At 41.6% G+C, this 25,132-nt stretch overlaps 1 protein-coding gene across 9 annotated transcripts in view; it reads left to right on the plus strand.

Annotated features, from left to right (window-relative positions):
• The window catches only part of PCBP3 (poly(rC) binding protein 3), an 89,800-nt gene that overhangs the window by 1,295 nt on the left and 63,373 nt on the right, over positions 1–25,132 (plus strand). For 4 of the 9 annotated variants that reach the window (XM_070732295.1, XM_070732298.1, XM_070732297.1 and 1 more), the window contains exons 2-7: positions 5,792–5,815; positions 11,839–11,871; positions 16,462–16,578; positions 17,452–17,583; positions 18,859–18,987; positions 21,131–21,205. In XM_070732295.1, coding sequence (XP_070588396.1) covers positions 5,792–5,815; positions 11,839–11,871; positions 16,462–16,578; positions 17,452–17,583; positions 18,859–18,987; positions 21,131–21,205 — 510 coding nt within the window. Of the gene's footprint in view, positions 1–5,791; positions 5,816–11,838; positions 11,872–16,461; positions 16,579–17,451; positions 17,584–18,858; positions 19,009–21,130; positions 21,275–25,132 lie in introns of all 9 variants that reach the window. The other 5 variants (XM_070732292.1, XM_070732293.1, XM_070732294.1 and 2 more) reach the window with 3 other exon arrangements.

The following is a 25,132-nucleotide window of genomic DNA, read 5'->3' on the forward strand; positions in this document are numbered from 1 at the left end:
ACACAGCTGACGCAGGAGGTTCCCCTGAGCCCCTGACATCAGCGGAAGTAACCCAAGACTTCGCTCTGCAGCCTCCTCAAACCCCCAGCAGCAATCCCAACACCCAGCTGACAGCGGAGCCTTGCACAGGCATACAGCTGACGTAGGAACGTCAGCGGAAGTAGCCCAAACCCGCTCCATGATCCGGCTTTGTATCCGCAGCCTCCTTTAACCCCCAACAACAATCCCAACGTCCAGCTGACATCGGTGCTTCGCACTAGCATACAGCTGACAGTGGGAACGTCAGCGGAAGAAGCCTTAATCTCCTAGCTGACACAGGGGGTTCCCCAGACGTCAGTGTACGAAGAAGCCCCAGCCCGGCTAGAACGTAAGAATCTGAGCTTCAGGGGGTAATTTGCATACTCCTGGTGCATGCTGGGAAGAAGCTAAAAGCTCACCGAGAGGCAAAAGAACACCGGGTTTGCTGACCAGGGAAGCAGAGGAAATCACCAACCCAGCAACAAGAGCAGACATGTCACCTCTGCACTCTCCCGCACCCACCCTGCAACCTACCACACACATAAAGAACAACAGAGAGAGAGAGAGAGAGAGAAGATACACCAACCATGCACACAGAAGTCACTCCCCGAACAAGCATAGATGAAGACGGAACTGAATCCATGGTGTGCTGCAGTTTGTGCTCCATGTACTCACTCCTCCCCTCAAACCTCCAAAACTTTACCTGCAACAAATGCAAACTCATCCAGCTACTTGAGGAAAAAATCAAAAACCTAGAGAAAAACCTAACAACCCTGAAGCACCAACATCACAATGAGAAAATCCATCAGACTCCCAACAAAACCAACACCCCAGACGAGCTAAGCCGAATCCATGCCCCAGAAGCAGTAAATAGCTGGACACACATCACCCTAAGATGAAAAAACAAGCCTCCACCAACTCCAACCCTCCTCCTCCCAACCCCACTGCCTACAAGCAACAAATATTCAGTACTCTCGGAACAAGAAAACCTGCAAACATCTGACAAAGAACCACCAAGAACCAAGCACAACACAACTCCACCAAAAGCCTCAACAACAGAAGCTAACCTCCCTCACCCCAAGCCAGCCAAAAAGAAAAGGAGAGTACTGGTAATTGGAGACTCAATCCTCAGGGGAACTGAGCCTCCCATCTGCAGACCAGACAACCAATCTAGAGAGGTGTGCTGCCTCCCTGGAGCTAAAATCTCTGACATAACTGAAAACCTCACCAAAATACTCAAACCCATGGACTACTACCCACTATTGGTGATTCATGCGGGAATCAACGACACAGGGAAAGACATGAACCAAATTATGAAAGACTATGACCACTTGGGCAACACAATCAGAAAAACAGGTGCTCAGGTTGTTTTTTCTTCCATCCTCCCCACTAGAGGACGACACCCCGCCAGAGAACGCAAAATCCCGCAGATAAATCACTGGCTTAAAGGATGGTGTCGCCATAAGAACTTTGGCTTCCTCGACCATGGCCTGCACTATCTCCAAGAAGGGCTTCTAGCAAGCGACGGGCTACACCTCACTAGAGCGGGGAAGAACCTCCTAGGCAACCGACTAGCCCAACTCATCAGGAGGGCTTTAAACTAGCTCTGAGAGGGGAGGGTGACCAAACTATATGACAAAACACTGAACAAAACAAGGAAGGGGAACGGGACAAGCCTACAAACAAACCTGAGAATAAAAAATTTCTACCTGCAAACAAACACAAACATCTAAAATGCCTGTACACGAACGCACAAAGCTTGGGAAACAAACAGGATGAACTGGAATTATTAATACACGAGGGCCAATACGATCTAATTGGAATCACAGAAACCTGGTGGGACGAAACACACGCCTGGAACACACAGATAATGGGTTACAACCTCTTCAAGAAGAACAGGTCAAACAAGAAAGGAGGAGGTGTTGCACTATACATCAAAGACCACTACACTGCCACAGAACTACATCCAACCAAAGATGATAACCCCCTAGAAATCATATGGGTCAACATAAAAGAAAAAAAGAGCAACACCACAATTGGAGTATACTACAGACCACCCAATCAAACAGACACAATGGACGACCTCTTCACATGCCAACTAACAGACATATGCAACAAACACAGCACGACAATAATGGGGGACTTCAACTACCCAGACATCAACTGGAAAACTAACTCAGCACCAAGCGGAAAGTCTGCCAAATTTCTTTCCAGTCTAGCTGACAACTTTCTAACCCAAAAAGTTGAAACAGGAACCAGAAGGAATGCTATATTAGACCTAATACTAACAAACAGGGAAGAAACAATAGAGGGAACAGAAGAAGAAGGGAAACTGGGAGAGAGCGACCACGTCATCCTCAAATTCAACATAGTGCAATCACTAGCTACTATACCCAACACCACTACAGTCCCAGACTTCAGAAAAGTGGACTTTAACAAGCTCAGAGTGAACCTTGAACAATGCCCCTGGAATGAACTCTTAGAAGGAAAAACCACTCAGGAAGCCTGGGCGATCCTAAAAAAACAGCATCATAGACGCCCAAAACAACGCAATCCCCATGAAAAGGAAAAACAGGAAAACCAAAACTAAACCTGCATGGCTAAACAAAGCCCTCGCAGATGACATAAAAGGAAAAAAAGCTAAGTACAAACAATGGAAAGAAGGACTCATAACCAAAGCGGAATATCAGCAAACAGCCAGTTCCTGCAAACAAAAAATAAAAACAGCAAAGGCACAATATGAACAACACCTTGCAGCGGAAGTCAAAGACAACAAAAAAAGATTCTTCCAACACATCAACAATAAGAAGAAAATCAAAGAAACAATCGTCACACTAAAAAACGAAGAGGGTAGAGAAATCACAGACAGCAATGACCAAGCACAGCTACTCAACGCCTACTTTGCATCAGTCTTCACACAAAAGGGAACCTCCCTCCAACCAATCTGCAATTTAACTGCAACAAACTGCCCCAGAACCGAACTCAACATAGACAAAAACACAGTGAGGGACTACCTGAGGGAACTCAACGAATACAAATCACCAGGGCCAGACGGACTTCACCCCAAAGTCCTAAAAGAATTGGCAGACACCATAGCGGAACCACTCCTCCTCATCTACCAAATATCCTGGATCACTGGAGACCTACCGGAAGACTGGAAGCGAGCTGACGTAGTCCCCATCCACAAAAAAGGCAAAAAGACCGACCCAGGCAACTACAGACCAATCAGTCTGACCTCTATACCTGGAAAAATACTGGAGAAAATAATCAAAAAACAACTTACCGACTTCCTAGAAACAAACAAGATCATATCCAATAGCCAGCACGGATTCATCAGAAACAAATCATGCCAAACCAATCTCATATCATTTTTCAACACCATAACCAAGTCAGTTGACCAACGCAACTCAGTGGACCTCATATACTTGGACTTCAGTAAGGCTTTCGATAAAGTCGACCACAATCTCCTAATCCACAAACTAGAAAAAAATGGAGTAGATTACTACACACGTAGATGGATAAACAGTTGGCTGACCAACCGCACCCAACGAGTTGTCCTCAACGGCACCAAATCCACATGGAAAAAATAGACAGTGGAGTACCACAGGGCTCTGTTCTGGGTCCTGTACTCTTTAACATCTTCATCAACGACCTGGACGAGGGAATAAAAGGGGAACTAATAAAATTTGCAGATGACACCAAGCTGGCGGGGGTAGCCAACACCCTTGAGGACAGGCTCAGAGTACAAGAAGTCCTAGACAGACTATCACAGTGGGCCCATACCAACAAAATGAGGTTCAACACCAACAAATGCAGAGTCCTCCACCTCAGCAAAAAGAACCCTAGACATACATACAGCCTGGGAGATACCCCACTCAGCAGTAGTGACTGCGAAAGAGATCTTGGAGTCTTGGTGGACAATCAACTAAACATGAGTCAGCAATGTGCAGCAGCAGCCAAAAAAGCCAACTCAATCCTAAGCTGCATCAACAGAGGAATACGCTCCAAGACCAGGGAAGTACTAATACCACTCTACTATGCCCTGGTCAGACCCCACCTGGAGTACTGCATCCAATTTTGGTCACCTCACTACAAAAAAGACATCAAAACTCTGGAGAAGGTGCAAAAAAGAGCAACCAAAATGATTAGGGGACTCGAAACCAAGACTTACGAAGAGAGATTGAGAGAACTGGGCATGGACAGCCTAGAAAAAAGAAGGTCTAGAGGGGACATGATAGCAGTTTACAGATACTTGAGGGGTTGCCATGGTGAGGAGGGGGTCTCTTTATTCCTCAGGGCACCAGAGGGCCGGACGAGGAACAACGGTTGGAAGCTGACCAAGGAGAGATTCAACCTGGAAATAAGGAAGAACTTCCTGACGGTCAGAGCGATCAACCAATGGAACTGCCTGCCAGGGGAGGTGGTGAACTCCCCAACTCTGGACACCTTCAAGAGGAGATTGGACTTCCATTTGGCTGGGGTGCTGTAGGGTTTCCTGCTCAGGCAGGGGGTTGGACTCGATGACCTAACGGTCCCTTTCAACTCTATTAATGAATAAATAAATAAATAAAGATATCCCTTTAAAGAAGAAACACATTAAGTCAGCAATTCAAGGTATAGCAACAAAGCAGAGAAATTTATAGTACTTCTGTAAAACAAAGATCCTCACTGAGATGGATTTCAGGGAGTTTCCAGAAGTATGTTCCATATTAGTTTGGCAAATAAATTGACAGAGAAAGTCAAATATATGCAATATATCAAGAGTAGCCTGAAACAGAGAAATGCAGAACTAGGGTTGCTATTACAGAGGATTAAAAAGAGTTGATGTCTTCTGGAGGGGTTCCTGAAAGTACTCTGGTACTTAAATCCCTTACTGGGATTTATTCTTTTATTGAAAATTCTGGAGGTTCTAAAATATCAGTTAGACAACAAATTGTTACAACTTGCATGATACGTTATGTAACATTACTGTATCTCAAAAATCAGAGAAAATTTTATATATCTATTCAAACCATTGATCTGAATTGAAGCTTTAAAGCAAGTGTCCATGAACCTCAGATTGCCAAATTGTGGTATAGTGGGTTCACTAACATTCCTGTTTACCACAAATCTGTTCATGCATTATACGCATTTTACTGTAAATGTGGGCAAAGGAGTGGACAGGGTTGTTATTAGGGTTAGGGTAGTTATTTGGACATGGCTATTCAATTTTTTTTAAAGTGTTTGGCTTGAATGGTGGAGGAAGAAAGCTACATGGTAAAATTATTGTTTTTTTTAATCTACTAGCAAAGTACAAATATGTAAACCTTGTTGTAGTAGAGGTGGAGAGGGAGTGTCGCATAAAAGAAAAACCCTCTACTGATGTAACAAACATATATCTTTGTTTAATTGATACCAAAGGCTGGCAGAGGTTCTCTTTTAATATTCAATGCATTTTGGATTTTAGGTTTTACATAGCCAACATTAATATACAATAACAACTTTTCATTTAATACTAAATATGGCTATACAGTCATGGCTGTAAGAACTAACTGTCCAAGGGAGCCTATCAGGGCAAGAGAACACTGGCTATCCCAAAATCTTTGGAACTCCAAAAATGTGGCTCTTTTCTGCATTGTTTTACATTCTTGCTAATAAAGAAATGGTTTATTTTGCACTGAGTACCTATTTAATTGTGATAGGAAATTATTAAACACCATGAGCCAAATAAATATGATTTACTGATAATTAAAACTTTTACATTCTTACTTTGTTGCCATTTTCTTTCCAACAGGAAGTTGGAAGCATCATTGGGAAGGTAATTAATTTGATGTACTATATGCTTGAATGCTCATACATGTTCTTTGTGGGCACAGCTATACATGTGAGAGGTGACCAGCAAGGTGCTCGAGATGTTATCTTCTCTCCCTCTTCCTTCCTAGCTGATTCTTCAGAGACTAAGAGCTGTATATAATTAGAACATGAGAGCTATAATTGGTAAAATAGAAGCTATGTATTCAGCCATCTCCCTTTCCCCTAAATGTAAACTGCTTTCTCCGCTGAGCTATTTGTCAATCTGGTTCTTATTAAAAGCAGAAGGCAGCCGAGACTGATCAAGCAACATCTGCATTCACTTAGATGGAACGTGGAGAAAAATGCAGATATTCAATTTGGAGCTGCTGAAATACTGAAAACATATCTATAATAAACAAATGGTCAATAATTGTAGAAAAGCCTGGAACAATACGAATAATTGCATATAGGAAACTGATTTGAAAATATTTTGAGGAAATATGTTTCCTAATATTAAGCAACTCACTCTCCAAGTAAACTAAATAGCTATATCCATGAAGTCCCTAGGATTCAGGCTCAATTGAATATAGTATTTACATCAGTTAAATATTCATACCAATTAACCAATATATGAAAATATTACTGCTGGTCAATTTCCCTATAAATCAGGTTTTGTATCTATCAATCTGTTATTGTTCCTGATCTCTGCACTAGTTAGAAGGATCCCAGAACAAAATATAATCAATATTTATTTTCATTGAAAATAAAAATCATTTCATTTCACATCAAATGTAATGGAACTCTGAGATGCAGCTAATCTAATAAGCTAATGTCCTGTTACTGTCAAACACACACACACACATATATATATATAGGCAAAGCACATGAATGTGTTTTCAAATATTAATATGCTATGATTTACATGGGAAGAAACCTGAATATGCTAAGGCCTTCATATCTGTAGCCATGAAAATCTACAAAACATAGATAGATAGATAGATAGATAGATAGATAGATAGATAGATAGATAGATAGATGGATAGATAAATGATAGATGATAGATAGATGATAGATAGACAGACAGACAGACAGACAGACAGACAGACAGACAGATAGAGCAGTGTTTCCCAACCAGCGTGCCGCGGCACACTAGTGTGCCGCGAGACATGGTCAGGTGTGCTGCAAAGAAGGAAGCTCAGCTTCTGGTCTCACAACTTTTTGCTGAGAGTGCGAAGAGCAAAAAGTTGTGAGACCGGAAGCTGAGCTTCCTTCTTTGTGCCTTCCAAATTTTCCGGCAGCTGCAGTGCCCCGCCCGGCTGGAGCTTCCCTGGCGGCAGCAGCAGGTGAGCTTTGGGGCCTGGCAGGAGGGCAGCGGGAGGGTGGCAGCAGCAGCGGCACCGGGCAGTAGCCGCTGGGCAGCAGCAGGGTGGTCGGCTGTGAGCCAGAACTCCAGGACAGAGGCACCGACAGCGGCAGCTGGACATGCTGTTGTACACCGTACATGCTGGCATGGCGTGGCTAGCACTTGCCTGCTGGCTGGGCCGGGACGGAGGCACCAGCCCCATGCCCATGCCCAGGGCCGCCGATAGGGCAGTATTACCAGTACTGGCGTCAGAAGCCCGGCCAAATTGAAAAATTAGGGGGGGCCGGCGATTGAAGAAGACTGGTAACCTCTGCGGTGAGTTGGCGTGCTAAGGAAGATAATTGGATTCAGTTGCAAAATTGTTACAATCAGGACCACACAAGAGCACAGATCAGCAAAAATGCCTAATTTTCTCTATTCTGCCTGAAGAGCTTCATAGCTGTTAAAGATGAAGTTTGGATCAGAGCTAATTTGGTATACATTTTGATTATGGTGTTAGATTTTTTTTCCCGAAATTGTTCCCTTCTAAGTGTGAGGAAAAGATGTGTTGTTTTGGAGTTGACATGTTTTTTGGAGCCGTCTTGCCATTTTAGATTTCAGAAGCAAACACCATCCTGGATTCGAGAAGCAAGCATTGTGGGAAGTGGAAATATTTGAATATGCAAAGGAGAAGCTGGGTAGAGCTACTATGGTCTTTTCAAAAAAACAAACAACTACATCATATTTTGAGACTTATGCAGAGAAGATATGAAGCAGGAGTTTGTTATTTTACTTTTTAGATTCTAAATTATGTTAAATGCATACACAGTAATATCTCACCGTATGTTTAATAGATATGATAACATCCTAGGAAAAGAAGAAGAAAGAATAAAGAGAAAAAAAGGTGTTGCTCTTAGAGCCACGGACATGCTATTTGTTAAGAGACATTATACATTACACATTTAAAAGCTTAAATATATTAAGTTATGGAACTCAATCGCAGGTACATGTATGAGAAAAAAATCTTGGATTTTTTGCACATTTGCTTCATAATGTGGATTTGATGATACATGAGGGTATGTTCTTTTTTATAAAGCAATTTTAAAATTTTGCAAACTTTGGAAAATTCTATAAGGAGATAGATGGAGAGGTTAATGAGAAGAAGAGGGAAGGTTTTTTTGCTCTTCCCTCCTCTTTCTCTTCTTTTTTCTTGCACTGTGCTTTTTACACCTATGGTGGAGTTTACGTATAATTTATCTTCTGGTTACCTGTTATTTATTGGTATTATTGTGAAAACAAATATTTTTCTAGTGTGATGCAGGAGTATTTTGTCTTTATCCTTTGTGCCATCTTATTGCTGCTTTTAATATTGTTGATGGCAAAATTAATAATATTTTGTTAATTTGGTGTATTTGCACTGTTCTGGTTATTTATTTATATGTATGTAATATGTTGATGTCACTTGAATATATTTTCTGTATTATTAACATATTATTAATCTGTCAAACAAGTGTACCTTGTTGTAGTGGCAGGGTTTATTTTATTTTTTTGAAAGGTAAATTTAATACATAATTGGTATGTCGCAAAATAAAGTAGTTTTAAAATGGGGGGGCAGACACTTAGGCTGTATGGCAGCCCTGCCCATGCCCAGCGCAACGCCAGAATGTACAGCATCTAGCAACACATCCAGCTGCTGCCGTCGGTGCCTCCATTCCGGAGCTTCGCCTCACAGCTGACCACCCTGCCGCCGCCCCATGGCTACTGCCCAATGCCACTGCTGTGGCGTGGTGTATGAGAAAGAGAGAGAGAAAGAAAGAGGAGATAGCAAGAGAGAGAAAGAGATAACAAGAGAGGGAGAGAGAGGGGAGAGAGAAAGAGAGAAAAAGCAAAAAGAGAGAGAGAGAGAAAGAGAGAGAGAGAGCAAGAAAGAGAAAGAAAGAGGGAGAGAGAGGGGGAGAGAGAAAGAGAAAGACAGCAAGAGAGAGAGAGAGAGAGAAAGAGGAGGAAGGAGGGAGAGAGAAAGAGCAAAAAAGAGAGGAAGGAAGGGAGAAACAAAGAGGGATGGAGAGAGAGAGGAAAAGAAAGAGGAAGGAAGGAAGAGAGAGAAAGAGGGAGACAGAAATAGAGCGAAAGGGAGGAAGAGAGATATTTTTTTTGTTCAAACTTCCCCTCCCCCGCCCCGCTCAATGTTCACCAGGATTTTGTAAATGTGAATAATGTGCCGTGGGTCAAAAAAGGTTGCGAAACACTGAGATAGATAGATAGATAGATAGATAGATAGATAGATAGACAGACAGACAGACAGACAGACAGACAGACAGACAGACAGACAGACAGACAGACAGACAGACAGATTTCAAATTTATTTATTTTTCAAATTTATAAGCCACCCCTCTCCTGACGGACTCAGAGCGATAAATGATAAATGATGAATAATCTTTATAAAGCTACAGTTTCAAAGAATCATGCAAATAAGAATTATATATTTATTTATCTGAACAATGAAATGATCTTCAAATATTCATATGCTGATTTATTACTAATATACCAAAGAAAGAGAGCGAGAGAGGGAGGGAGATTTTACTAAAGGTAAAATTTCAGGAATATTTTATACGTATCTTAAAGCAAAAGCATCTGGGTTCACAATAAAACTGATAACATTGATGCTTATTTTTTTCTGAACTAGAACCTACTTTTTACGACTCCAATCATGACTAACTGAATAATATGCAAAAACAAAAACTAGGAAACATGGTAATGAAAAAAATACAATATAAACAACAAAATATAGATGGTGGATAATCAAAAACTCTTGTATAACAGGAGGTCTAAAATATTATTTGGCTAATATACTGCAATACATAATTAACAAATTAGAGTACTCTAAGGTGGTGGTGGTGGTGGTGGTGGTGATTAGCCAGTGAAAGTTGTTCCAGTGGTCCTTGGCATGCTGGGTGCAGTGGCAAAGGATCTCAGCAGTCATTTGAAAACCATCAGAATTGACAAAATCTCCATCTGTCAATTGTAAAAGGCCACTTTTCTGGGATCGGCACACATAATTTGCCACATCCTGCAGTCCTAGGTGCTTGGGAAGTGCCCGACTGGTGATGAAATATGAAATCCAGCCTAGTGATCTTGTTTGCTGTTTTGTATTGTGGAAATAATAATAATAGTAATAATAATAACAACAACAACAACAGAGTTGGAAGGGATCTTGGAAGTCTTTAAATCCAACCCCCTGCTCAGGCAGGAAATCCTACACCACTTTGGACAAATGTTTATCCAACATCTTCTTAAAAACCTCCAGTGTTGGATTATTCACAACTTCTGGAGGCAAGCCATTCCACTGATCAATAGTGTTGGGTGAACCAAACTCGCACAATTCGGGTTCGTGCGGATTTTGCAGTGTTCAGCGTGCCGAACATGAACACGAAATTTTTTGAAACTTCGGGCAAAGTTCGGGGTTTTGTTCGGTGTTCGGTAGCCTTGGCTGGCCAGGAAGTGATGTCTCCATGACGTCAAAGCCACGCCCCTGGAATCCCATTGTGGGGAGGTTGGCGGAGTGGGGGCAGAGGATTCCCCTCTGCCTGCCACCGCACCCCTTTGATGTCAGAAGGAGGATGGGCGCACACAGTATGAGTGGGGAGTGTTTCTCTGTTGGGAAAGTGAAGACGGTGGCAAGTTTCTCAGCGGGGACCACATCGGCAGTGGCTTTAACGTGCCGAGAAACTTGCCATCGTCTTACTTTCCCAATGGAGAAACGCTCCACACACACACCGCGCACGCCCATCCTCCTCATCCTCATCAACCACAAACCCCACACCATTCCTCGATGACTGTGATGGCTTTCCCTCCCCCCTCCCTTTATTATTATTATTTTTTCCTTTACCTGCAGGAGACCGTGATCTCCATGAACATCCTCCTCCATGAGAGAGAGGGGAGAGGGAGGGAGGGATAGAGGGACTGCATGGGAGAGCAGCGCCTCTAAACAAGTCACTGCCGAGTGCCCCGGCTAGTCAGAGAGTGAGAAAGAGAGAGAGAGACCAATCCATCACTGAAGCCTAATCTGAGCCCCCGGCCTGGTAGGCAAGCCGAGCAGGTGCATGCTCTCTCTTTCTCTCTCTCTCCTCGGACCTGTATGTGTTTCTTCGCTTCAAGCACCGCAGTGACCCATGCGCCAGCTGGGCATGAAGCGCTTGCTGCTCGGAGAGCTAATCGGAGGTGGTGCTTTCCCCCCCTTCCCCTCCTCCAGTCCACAGAATCCAAATGGTCGGTGGGGCTCCCTCAGCCCAGCACTGCTCCTATGGCAAACAGGGGAACACCAACGCCACCCGCTCTATTTTTGTAGAGATATACAGTTATTTCTTATATATAGTTCAACTCCACCACCTCTTTTATTTCCATAATACAACTTTATTGATTTGGTATTACCAGGGGTGGGCTACTGCCTGGATGGCGGGGAACGCAGTGGGATAGCAAAAATGGAGCTCCAACACAGAGCACCCAATTTGCACTGAAAGATGTTGAAAGAAAATGTCTTGCATAAACCATGCCCACAGTGTGATAGTAAAATTTTTGGTAGCCCTTCACTGAGTATTACATAGCAGGCAGCCAACACCAGGCAAAAGATAATCTGTGTATTACCGGTATGTGTCACTGACATTTTAATGAGTTCGTTATTACAACTGTTGTTCTTGTTGTTGCAGAAAGGAGAGACAGTAAAAAAGATGCGAGAGGAGGTGAGCATCATTACCATTGTTTAAAATAATATAGGAATAAATGTAACAGATTCCAGAAGCAGCAATTCATATTATATAAAAATAGAAAGGGAAAGGCTTGAAATTTGTTGACCAGTGGATTTTTTTTCTTCATGTAGCCACATTCTTTAGCATTGAAAGAAGATTAGCTTCCCTATGACAAAAGTACAGATAACCATTTTGAATTACTAGGGAAAACCTGGATCCTGCTCTGTAATTTTTCCTACATAGATATTAAGAAGCTGGTCAAGCTCACCCAAACTATTCCGAATTTCTAAATGCCTTTACATCGGTCAAAATAAGTTGTAATCTAAAGCTAATTATACATTATACTTGAGTTAGAACCTATGTGATTTATATTAGATTATAGTTATCATATATTTTTAGTGTCTGCTTTGTTCTAAAAGTCATTCTAAAAATTTCCATTAAAAATAATTGATAATCCATAACCAATACAAAATATGAAAACAAAATATTTTCTAAGAATCTGCTGTATATAAAAGGTATTCTAGTCTAATCACCTACCCAGTATAGGAATCTTAAAACCAAATGCATAGATATAGAATATCTTCAAAACTTAAAACCAGATCCTAAAAAACAAATGTACATGTATAGAATAGGATGTATTTGGCTCAACAGTAGTAACTGTGAGAGGAATCTAAGTGCCCTAGTTAGTCACAACTTAAGTGTGAGCTAACAGTGTGCTGCAGCTGCCAAAAAGCCAATGCAGTCCTAGGCTAGATCAACAGAGGAATAGTGTCAAGATCATGAGAAATGATAGTACCATTCTATACTGCACAGGTAATGTCACAGTTTAAATACAGCATCCAGTTGTGGTCACCAGACTCACCACAATACAAAAAAGATGCTGAACCCTTAGAAAGAGTCCAGAGAAGAGCAACAAAGATGATAAGAGACCTGGATTCTAAATTATGCCAAAATGCCTGGAATTCACTACCCAACTCCATGGTTTCTTCCCCAAACCCCAAAAACTTTAACCTTAGACTGTCTACTTTCAACATCACCCCATTCCTAAGAGGTCTGTAAGGGGCGTGCATGAGCGCACCATCATGCTTACTGTCCCTGTCTTACTGTCCTATTGTCCTCATTTATCTGTAGTTACTTTGCTTATGTTTATGTTTATACCTATACCTGCTATCTTGTACATGTTTGACAAATAAATGAATAAATAAAATAAAATAAAAATAAATAAATTATACAACAAACAACTAAAGGAACTAGGAATGTTTAGCTTAATGAAGACAAGGCTCAAAGGAGACACGATAGCACTCTATCACAGGGAAGAAGGCATTAATTCCCCCCAGTTGCTAGGACAGGATAAGAAGCAATGGGTGGAAGTTTGTCAGAAGATGATTCAACCTGGAAATAAGAAGGAACTTCTTGACAGTGAGAATGATCAATCAATGGAACAGCTTGCTTCCTGGAGTTGTGAGGTTGCATTGCTGGAGGTTTTCAAGAAAATATTGGACAATCATTTATCCTACCTTGGGAAGGGAGTTGGATTAGAAGACCTTCAAGCAGTGTTCCCTCTAATTTTTTTTCGGGGTGAGCGGAAAAGTATAGTGTCTGAGCAGCAATCCCTTTGGGACTGGGCGGCATAGAAGTATAAATAAATAAATAAATAAATAAATAAATAAATAAATAAATGAATGAATGAATGAATGAATGAATGAATGAATGAATGAATAAATAAATAAATAAATAAAAAAGAAAGAAAGAAAGTGTGGGCGTGCGCTATCACACATGAGCGAGTTCTTGCATCCATAATTCTATCCTTTCTATGTCTCCCTCCCCCTTTCCTCCCTCCCTCTTTCCTCCCTCCCTCTATCCTTTCTATCTCTCCCTCCCTCTTTCCTCCCTCCCTCTTTCCTTTCTATCTCTCCCTGCCTCTTTCCTTTGTATCTCTCCCTGCCTCTTTCTTTTTTATCTTTCTCTCCCCCTGCCTTTCTCCAAGCCCTGCCTTTTCCCTCTCCCTATCCTACCTGCTACTACCCAACTCTCCCTCCTTTGTATCTCTCCCTCCCTCTTTCCTCCCTCCCTCTTTCCTTTGTATCTCTCCCTCCCTCTTTCCTCCCTCCCTCTTTTCTTTCTATCCCCCCTCCCTCTATCCTCCCTCCCTCTTTCCTTTCTATCTCTCCCTCCCTCTTTCCTTTCTATTTCTCCCTCTTTCCTCCCTCCCTCTTTCCTTTCTATCTCTCCCTCCCTCTTTCCTTTCTCCCTCTTTCCTTTCTATCTCTCCCTCCCTTTCCTCCCTCCCTCTTTCCTTTCTATCTCTCCCTCCCTCTTTCCTTTCTATCTCTCCCTCCCTCCCTCTTTCCTCCCTCCCTCTTTCCTTTCTCCCTCTTTCCTTTCTATCTCTCCCTCCCTTTCCTCCCTCCCTCTTTCCTTTCTATCTCTCCCTCCCTCTTTCCTTTCTATCTCTCCCTCCCTCCCTCTTTCCTTTCTCCCTCTTTCCTTTCTATCTCTCCCTCCCTTTCCTTCCTCCCTCTTTCCTCCCTTCCTCTTTCCTTTCTATCTCTCCCTCCCTCTTTCCTTTCTATCTCTCCCTCCCTCCCTCTTTCCTCCCTCCCCCTTTCCTTTCTCTCTCTTTCCTTTCTATCTCTCCCTCCCTCTTTCCTTTCTATCTTTCTCTCCCCCTGTCTTTCTCCAAGCCCTTCCTTTTCCCTCTCCCCATCTAACTACCCCCTCTCCCTCCTTTCTATCTCTCCCTCCCCCTTTCTCTCTCTCTCTCTTCCTTCATCTTTCTTTCCCTCTCTCTCTCCATCCCACTTCCTTTCTCTCTTCCTTCCTTCCTCTCTTTTTTGCTCTTTCTCTCTCCCTCCTTCCCTCCCTCTATGTCTTTCCCTCTCCCTCCTTCCCGACTCACTTTCTCTCTCTCTTGCTTTCTTTCCCTCTCTTTCTCTCTTGCTTTCTTTCTCTCTCATTCTCTCTCCCCTCCTTTTTCTCTCTCTCTTTCTCTCTCGTTCACCATGCCAGCAACAGAGAGAAAAAGAGAGAGAGAGAGAGATGGAGAGAGAGTGGAGGGCACCATTGTCTTCACCTCCACCCAGCTCTGCAGCTAAGAGGCAGCAACCATCAACCCCCTCACCCTCCCAGGTGTCCCCAGCACCCAGGACTGTGTGGCTTTGCACCATGAAGAAAAAACAGCTCCGGCAGCAGGGAAAAGTCGGAAACGCCTGCCTTGCCTCTACTGCAGCCCCCTTGCTGGAAGTCTGGGACGAAAGCGCTCCCAGCAAAGGGGCTGCGAGAGGGGCGGGGCGGGCATTCCCAAAACAGATGGAGAAAGCCCTCTCTCGCAGCGAAAGCGCTCCCAGCCAGGGGGCTGCGAGAGAGGGCTTTCTCCGTCCGTTTCGAGAAAGCCCGCCCTGCCCCTCTCGCAGCCCCCTGGCTGGGAGCGCTTTCGTCCCGAGGAGCTGAAGCCACAGCCGCCACAAGAGAAGTCGCGTCCCAAGGCAGGGGGTGGTGGAGGAGGAGAGGGGGCGGATCGGGCGGGCGGGGGGCAGGGCCGAGAGGCCAGGAGCGCGAGGGGACTGGAGGCACCATGGAGAGGCAGGGGCGGCCGTGGCTCCCTTCTACTGCCCGCGCCTCCCCTCCCGCCCCCCCCATGGGCTGGCAGGGGGATGGGGAGCGCGCGACCGAGGAAAAGAAAAATCTATTCCCTCTTCTCTGTGACATCCTTTTATGTATCAGAATACTGCTATCATGTTTCCCTTTAGTTTTCTCTTTCTTAAACTAAATATAGACCACTCTTTATAGGATCATTATAATAATACTACATGGAATTTAGTCTCCAAGCCCAATTATCTTTGTTATTCTCTGCGCTCTTTCCAGTTCCTTAACATCCTTTTTGTATTGTGGCCATCAGAATTGAACACAGTATTACAGGTGTGATGCAGTGCAGCATAGAGCTATACTATCATACTATCCCTTCCTACCACTTCACATCATAGACCTACTAATGCAGCTCAAAACTGCATTGGTATTTTGGTGTCTGTAGCACATTGCTTACTCACCCTTTCTCTATGGTCTACCAAGACCCCTAGATCTTTCTGGCAAATAATATTGTTAGACCAATTATCATCTGTCTTGTACTTGTGCATGTATCTTAGTCTAAGTGCAGACTAAGTGCTTTATATTCCTCAACATCAAACAACATTTGGATGGATATGGCAGAATGATGCTGTTTATCAAGACCTTTTTGAATTTTGAGTCTATCTTCAGAGGTATTAGCTATCTTCCTCCTAGCTTTGTGTTATCTGCAAATTTTATGGCATCCCTTCTATTCCTTCATTTAAGTCATATATCAGGTGTTGAATAGGCCCAGGACAGAACCTGCATACCACCCTCCATCTGGGCACAGAGCCATTAAAGACTACATTTGGCTATGGTTGTTCATTTAACTTTGAATCCACTTGATAATGGGACCATCTAGTCCACATTTTTTCCCAAAATATCTATGGTCTTCTGTATCAAATATCTTACTAAAGTCTGAGTATACTATATTTTCAACATCCCCCATATGTATGAAAAGATGTTGTTTCTCAATTATAGAGTGGAGCACGAATCAATATCTCAGAAGGAAATTGTCCAGAAAGAATTGTGACCATTACAGGCCCTACTGATGCCATCTTCAAAGCATTTGCAATGATTGCTTATAAATTTGAAGAGGTAATAAACATCAAAAGAAATGTTTGTTTTCTACTGACCCTTTCTTAGTAAAAACTCCTCAAAATGCTTTTTAAAAAGATATTATAGGAATCATGACAATTAGTATATATACACCAGACCTATCACTTCATTATGGTTTAGATTGGGATCTGTCTAGAATCAAGCATGGATTCTAATAAATATCCATACCAGAGAAAATTTTGTGATGCGAGTATATCAGAATATATCAAACTGGAAACATTTGTTCACTGAATTGTGTGCCCATTTTTTCAGGAGATTATCAATGCAAAATGACTTTAAGATAAAGGTAAGGTTTTCCCTTACCAAGTAACATCCAAGTCTAAGGGGCAATGCTCATTTCTATGTCTTACCCAAGAGAGCCAATGTTGTCCAAATACATTTTTGTGGTCTTGTGGCCAGCATGACTACAGGCCAGAGCACACAGAATGCTGTTACCTTTCCACCAAAGTGGTACCTATATATGTACTTGCATTTGCATGTTTTCAAATTGTTAGGTGGGCAGGATCTGGGCAAGTCATGCAGTGGCTGGGTCTTGAACCCAGGCTGTCAGCTTTCCATTTCACGAGATCAGCATCTTTAACTAATGAGCCATAATACTAAATTTGTTTATTCATATTCTATTCCTTTGACATTATCCTAAATGTGTAATAATGGTAACGATGAAGAACTGTTGTAAAATGTAAGATACAAATTTCCTAAATGTGAAAGATCTACTGGTTTTAAAAATTTAGGCAGAAGAAAACCAATTCTATTTTCCCATTTGCTCATTCACAGTTTCACAGTGTGATAAAAATGCTTGACTCATTCTAATAAAGTACCATTCAAAGTTCCTCCCTCCCTTTCTTCCTCAAGGATATAATCAACTCAATGAGTAACAGCACAGCTACAAGTAAACCACCAGTTACATTAAGGTTGGTTGTACCAGCAAGCCAATGTGGATCACTAATAGGCAAAGGAGGCTCCAAGATTAAAGAAATCAGGGAGGTAAGTCTCTGATTTCCTTATGAGCAGAGAAAATGATTTTCTATGAGAAATAAAAGAAAGTCTAATCTAATTCACAAATCTTCATGAGCTCAATTATCATAAACTGAAGCAGGAATCATTTTGCGAACCTTCATGTATTCTGAGGGCAAGAATTTCCACTTATAGAAAATTGCATTTAGCCACAATCTCTTCATCTACTATGTTGAAATAGGGTTAATATTAATGGCAAAAGTCCAATTATAAATATGTTACTTATATATTAAAATAAATAAATAAATTAGCTGGGCATTCTCTGGGAATAACTGCCCTCCAGCTGCTCCATTATGTTTTATATAATACTGTTGTAGAACCAGCAAAAATACAACTTAAGTAATTTATTTTTATTTATTTATCTAAATTTGTTATGGACATTCATTCTAATAAAATTTGGGTGAATTTAAACTGATAGTTTAAAGCAATGAAAAATCTAAAACAAAATGGAAGGTCTGGGTTAAAAACAACCATAATAATAATAATAAGAAGAAAACACAATGGGAGCTCCTCAAACACATTAACCCCAGACCTGAGAACACAGCCATATCTTAAGCACCTTTCATAACCACAAGAGATGGGGTGCTATTTGTCATTCTGTGATTATTCTATGAGTTATAATCTTCTGTTTGGATTTTATGTTGAAAATTGTATAGAAAATGAAATTGATCCAAAATGAGCAGTTGACAGTGATCTGAGAATGGCTAATCTAATTGTTATTACTAATCCATTAAAATCTGCCCTGGATGTCAGTCCATTTATAGGCTGAATTCAAAGGCTTAAATGGTTTAATCTCTAAAGCCTTTGGCTTTGGACTAGGGTCCTGAAGTAGGATAGTATCCTACCCTCTCATTCATTACCCATTACTTTCATTGAGTTGCCTCCATGCCTAGGTCACTGAAACAAGAAGGGATGGTGAGCTTCTTGAATGCCATCCTGAGAGAGCCTCACTTGATGCCTACATTCATATCTTTTTAATGCCAAATTTTTCACTAAGTTTATTTTATTTATTTTTTTACTCATGCACTGTTCCTACTCCGAACATTGTTATTTATCCATTATTTAGTTACTATTAATTTAGGGTTTTTTTGTTTCCCAGATAATTTTGGTTCTTATGGTTTTACACACACACACACACACACACACACACACACACACACACATATGAAAAAAGAGCAAAGAGTGATTATATCAGTATATTTAATTGCCTGTGTAGAAAAAAAATAAGCTGTTTCCTTTTTTCAGTCCACAGGTGCTCAGGTTCAGGTGGCAGGGGATATGCTGCCCAACTCTACAGAAAGGGCAGTGACCATTTCAGGGACCCCTGATGCAATTATCCAGTGTGTCAAACAGATCTGTGTGGTGATGCTGGAGGTACAGTCTGTAACAATAGGGGTAAAGTATAAAGGAACATAAGTATATAGCTGAAAATGGATTGTTATTAGTCCTTGCCTACTCAAGCATCCAATCAATCTGGGGTTCAAAACAGCTCTGGGTGGCTACATGAGAAAGTAATTCTATGAAGCGTTAGGGTAAAAGACTTGCAATACCTAGTAGCCCAATTGGTTTTTATTGTCATTAAATATACTTTAGTTATGAAAGATACAGTGAAATACATTTTTGCAGATTTAATATGAAACAATTGTATTCTTCAGAAATCCAATGAGACAGGAATGAAAAGAGGAGGGCACTAATAATATCACTTTGACTTTTCTAATTCATTAATTTCCTGGTATTATTTGTATTCTTCAGTTGTCAAGGATATTTCTAGCATAAGACAAATACATGCATTTTATTTGTCTCCATCCTCTGCTTTCAGATGAAAATTCTCTTGATTTTTAGAGCACTTTTATTCAAAAATAAAACAAAACATTAACACCATGAGAAGGTTTGCTGTGGAATTACCATTAGAATATATATGCTAGTAAATGAAAATTTAGAAACAAGAATGGACATTGATAATATTGGATTAGGTGGGGGTTGGAGCTGGACTCGTGTTTACGAAAAATGTTGAAGAAATCAGTGCAAGAGCGGATTCTTGGTAGATGAAATTAATGAGCAATTCTAACTAAAATAATAGGGTGCTTAAACCTCACTGAAATAAAAGAGAGGCTTTCCAAATGTACCAAAAAAGAAGTGCTTTTTCTTTTTTTATTGAAGATTTTCAAGGTAACATTTCATGAATATTTTTTCATGTAATTAAATAGCCTTTCTATGTATAACTTCATTATGCTCCATTGGCTCCAGGCCAGGGTTCATTATTTCCAGAATTCTGTTCATTTTCCTTCATGAATTTCACTCTCTTGAGCCTCACTAGTGAAATTAATGGTTGCTACACTTGGTATTATTTTCTGTTCCTGCTACAGCCTTAGACATGTCTTCTCAGAATATGCAAATCTTGTGACTTGCGGTGCTTCATCTATGTAGCATCAAAATTCATAATCATTTTAATATTAGGGAAGAATTGAAAAATCAAACCACAACAACTGCATATGCAAGTTTTGAAAGAAAGTAAACGTTCTTCAGATAAATATGCAGTACATGAGAATAAAAATAAGGACACAGTTAGATTTGACTGACATGACAATGAGCAAATGTTAATCCAAAAATAAGTAATTTTGTGTAATTCTTTCTTGGGCCATATTTGGCTTTTGAGTAGTAGCTAAGGCCAGCAGTGCCCCCAAAAGTAGCAAGTAAAGCCAGCATTAAAACCTAAATCGATTTTAGTTCTAGTTAGATGTCATTAAATACATTTATTTAGTTACTTTCTAGTCACACATTTAGTAATTTTCTTCCCCTCCCTTATTTAAAAATTAGAATTGGGTAATAATTTTTGAAAATTTCAGGAAGTCACATTCACACTTTTTGGCTAAACAGTTTATACCAGGTTGATGGCTCTTTGGAAAAAATGAAATGGGTGGGTGAGCTATATTACTAAACTATACCTCATTATTCTTGAGAAATGCATATATTTTTATGTACACTGGGAGTATATGGACCAAAGACAAATTCCTTGTATGTCCAATCACACTTGGCCAATAAGGAATTCTATTTTATTTTATTCTATTCTATTTGCAATAGTTTTCAAAATGTATCTTGTGATTGTCCAAAAATACTAAAGTAAAAAGGGGCAGCTTCGTGTCAGCAGAAAAAATAGAAGACATAATTTGGTCTAAAGGCTCAGAGAAAGGTCTTGGAAGTGTTCTTCAGAGGGATGGAAACCTTGCAACCTCACAATCCCTCTGCTGATATCTTAAGCAGATCATCGATGGAAAGGAGAGTCTTTAACTTGTGTCCAGCAGTTCCAAGGCAAGTGAATACCTGCCCAAGCTTAATGCTCCACTAAATTATTCCAGTTTCTGGTCTGGTAACAAAACTTTGCAAAGTTAACTTTATCAGTTTATATTCAGTATGGTTTGATTTGTACATGTTTGGTTGCCCTCTAAAACTCTTTTTGCTATTGTTTTAGGAAATGTGGTCTAATGTTCTCTCTACCTCTCCTTGTCCCTTTTCCTAGTCCCCACCGAAAGGTGCCACCATCCCCTATCGCCCAAAGCCTGCCTCCACCCCTGTCATTTTTGCAGGTGGTCAGGTAAGAGCCGACCCACTTGCAGCCTCCACTGCCAACCTCAGCCTTTTACTGCAGCACCAGCCGCTGCCTGTTAGTGCACTCAGGTTTTGTTGCCTTTTCACTTGCATGGTGTCATCCCATTCGCATTACACCACGACAAGTGGACTCAAAGCTCTTTGTTTGCAAAATACTGGGGATAGCAACTGAATAAGCAGTTTGAATACCATCTGGTACAAGAAAAGGAAATAGGGATCTAGATCGCACAAGACAGACTCTCCTCAGTTTTAGCTTAAATCACAAGACAATAAATGTTATCAACTAAGATCTAGAACAATAGATATATGTGAACTGATTCTACATGAATTCATCACTCAAAAATATAATTGGGAGTTGGCTGACCTCACGGAAATTCAAGGATACTTTCTAAAATAACATTCAGACAGAATTCAGAGGTTGTAATACCTAGCAAAAGTTTGTTCTGTTAAATATCCACCAAATCATGCCACATGTTTATCTAGTACAGTACGCTGTGGCCTTTACACAATATTTTAGTGAGATGCTAATAGAAGGAAAGTAATTCCTATTCATCTTGTCCTAAAATTTCTTAAGCTTATGTTTATTTTTATATTCAATATTACATAATTTATTTACTTCTCAGTGCTCATGAAATACATCTTCATGGAATCAGAGAACATAAGATTTGGAAGAGATCTTGGAAATCAGTTACTGAAGTCCAAACCTCCAATTCAGGAATCTACCATTAAACTGATGGTTATGCAGCTTCTGTTCAAAGACCTCCAGTAAAGTAAGCCCATCATCTAACAAATCAATCACTTTCATTATTGAACATTAGAAAATTCTTCTTGCTGTCCAATCTTGCTATTTAAATATATTATTTCTGAATCTGCACTCTGTTCCCAACAAAATGACAACCCTTTAAATATCATGTCTTCCTGCAGTTTTCTCTTCTGCAAGCTCAACATACTAGTGCCTCCAACCGTTCATTACTTCCAGGTCCTCAGTCATTTCTGTTCTTCTCTTCAAAACATGCTCAGGTTTGCCCATTTCTTTTCTCAAATGCAGTAACCTGAACTGGATACAGTATTCTGGATGCTATGTAATTATCAGAGAATAGAGAGGAGCAATGATTTATTTTGATTTAGATTCTACGTCTGCTGATGCAGTCAAGAATTGTATTGACAATTTTGGCAATCACATTGATTTATGTCATGTGCCAACACAATTAGTTTCTTTTCATCATACTGCTATCCAATATAATTCCTTTATCCTATACTTGTGCCTTCAATTTGCATTTATCCTTATTGAAATTAATTTTACTGGTTTCTCCTCATTCTTCCTGCTTGTCAAAGATCTCCGACCCTAATCCTAAAATTCTATATTTGTATCACTTTGTAACTTGTCATCCATGTCAAAAGTATCCTACTTTTGTTTTTTACAAATAACTCAAGGTGGTGAATATAACCAACACATCTTCCTTTCCCTATTTTCCCCAGAACTATCATTTGAGGTGAGGTAAGCAGAGAAATAGGGACTGGCCTAAGGTTACCCATGGATAAGGCAGGACTTGAATTCATGGTCTCCCGCTTTCTAGTGTGATGCTTTCACCACTACACCAAACTGGATCTCAAATACATTGAACAGAATTGACTCTTGCAGTTCACCACATTGACATTACTTTTCAAATTGATAATCACAAATATACAGTTGTTGACTACAATTATTCAACCAGTTGTGTAAAATTGGCAACATAGTCTAGCCCTCATTTTGCCATCCTCTCTACTAGAATTTCATGGGAGACTTTGTTGAATGTTTGCTGAGGTCAAGATACAGTACATTACATGCAGCACATCCACATGATCAGCTAAATGGTCTGTTTAAAAAAAGATCAGGTTTTTGAACCTCATAATTCTTGATTATGCTTGCCTTCTGCTTGCCTTCCAAGCACTTTATTCTTTTCTAAATGCTCACAAAATGCTTAATAATCTATTCTAGAATTTTTCTAGTTTCAATATCAAGATGACTAACCTGTAATTCCTCAGGTTCTCCTTTTTCCTTTTCTGAAAATATCAGCATTTACCATCTTCTAGTTATCTAATATACCTGTCCTACATATTTCTATTTTAACCCAATAGTCAGCCACTCTTTTTTCAGATCAAAATTCATCTAGGTTCATTGTCTGGAGAAAATGGTAGAATAGTCAAAAAAGTTGTTTTTACTGCTTTCAGCTTTCCTTGTGAGCGGAAGTTAACTTTTGCAATTTAAACTTGATTTCTTTCTGCAAATATAAATTACTTGCTGATACTTCTTGGAAATTACAATATACTTTCTGCTTTCTCTATATTTTATCTTTGACATTTAGGTTAGTCAAAATTACCCAATTCACTCAGAACAGTTTTCTAAATTGCCTGTTTTCCCCTGCAATGGAATGATGTGTTATTGTATTTCCAGCCCCTGTATTTCCTTTCACCTAAGGATTTCTGTCAATGCAATCAGACTTGGTTAGCGTTTCTCTCAACTTGTTGAAATTACCGCCGGTGGTCTTCATCCCCCGGCGCATTTTGCAGGAGGCCCGGGGGATACGGAGACCGGCGCAGCAACCATTTTGGGTAATTGGCCGAGATCTCACGAGGCTTCGTGAGATCTCGGCTGAAGATCAGACTAGAGTGGTCTGATCTGTGACGTGTCCGGGTGGAGCCTGCCAGCCCTATAAAAGGGCTGGCAGGCTCGGAGTTCGACCTTTTCGCCCAGACTCCGTCACAGCAGATACTTGGCGGGTGTCTGCTCATCGCGGCGGCCATTTTGAGTGGCCTCGTGGCTGGCGGCCATCTTAGGGAGGCCTCATCGGAGGCTTTAAGTGGTGTCGGTCGGGGCGAAAAGCCTGGAAGTCCTCCTTGGGACCGAGGAGGGCTTTTTTCCCCTGCGGTCTTCCCCTTAATGGGGGGGGGGTCTTTGGGACAGTCCCGGCCTAGCAGGTCCCCTTTTTGGCTTAGGCCTTTTAGGCTTGGGCCATCCTGCTTCACAGTTTTATTAAAAAAAACCCATAAATTCAAATGGCCCCTAAAAGGCAGAAGGCCCCAGCTCCACCGGCTGAGCCCGTGACACGGCTGAGAAGGGCAGTTAGGCCCTCGGCCTGGGCTCAAGCTAGTATGGGAGAACCCCAGGGTGGAGCCCCGGAGGGGGTAGGAGGTCTGGGCCCCCGGTTGCTGATGCTAACATGTCCTCTCTTTCCTGGGCCAGGGTCATTGAAAGACTGGACGACCTCAACGCACGTTGGCGGTCAGTGTACGGCCCAGGGGGTGCCTCCCCATCAGTGCCTGCGGCCCTCGGCAGAGCTCCGGATGAATCGACGGCCTCGGCCGGGCAGATGGCCCAGCCCGGGCAGATGGCGGCATTGCCAGGCCCCGTCAGAACAGGGCTCCCATGGATGGCTTCTACCCCTTTGGGAGCAGGTGAGATCGCACCACACCTAACATCTTCACCGCTCCTCCCTCTGCCCGGACAGGCCATTGTTCCACCAGGTTTTGGGAGTGGGGTCAACTTCATGGGAACACCAGCGGTCACCTGTAGCCAAGTTTGGGCCCCGCAACCTTCTGTTGCGTTACCGCAGGCCCCGGGGATGACGCCCCTGGGGTTTCACTTACATCCCTCAGTCAGGGAAACCATTTGGAAAGGGGAATATGTTGATTTATTCTCCCTCCTTAACAGGGAGGTCCCCAAGAAGGAGAAGGAGGGGGAGGCTCAGGTGGAGAAGCCTAAGAAGACGAAAGTCAGCAGATGCTTCAGCTCTTGGCTGTATGCTTATCTGACTTACGCCTCCATAGTGATTCAGAGGCAGCCCGCTAGGGCTGCCTTGATGTTTAAATATATAGATTTAATAGCCCGTGCTCATTTTGAGGACAAGGGCTCAATTTGGCATCACTATGACAA

The sequence above is a fragment of the Erythrolamprus reginae genome, chromosome 1 (assembly GCF_031021105.1).
Source record: "Erythrolamprus reginae isolate rEryReg1 chromosome 1, rEryReg1.hap1, whole genome shotgun sequence".
Taxonomy (NCBI): Eukaryota; Metazoa; Chordata; class Lepidosauria; order Squamata; family Dipsadidae; genus Erythrolamprus; species Erythrolamprus reginae.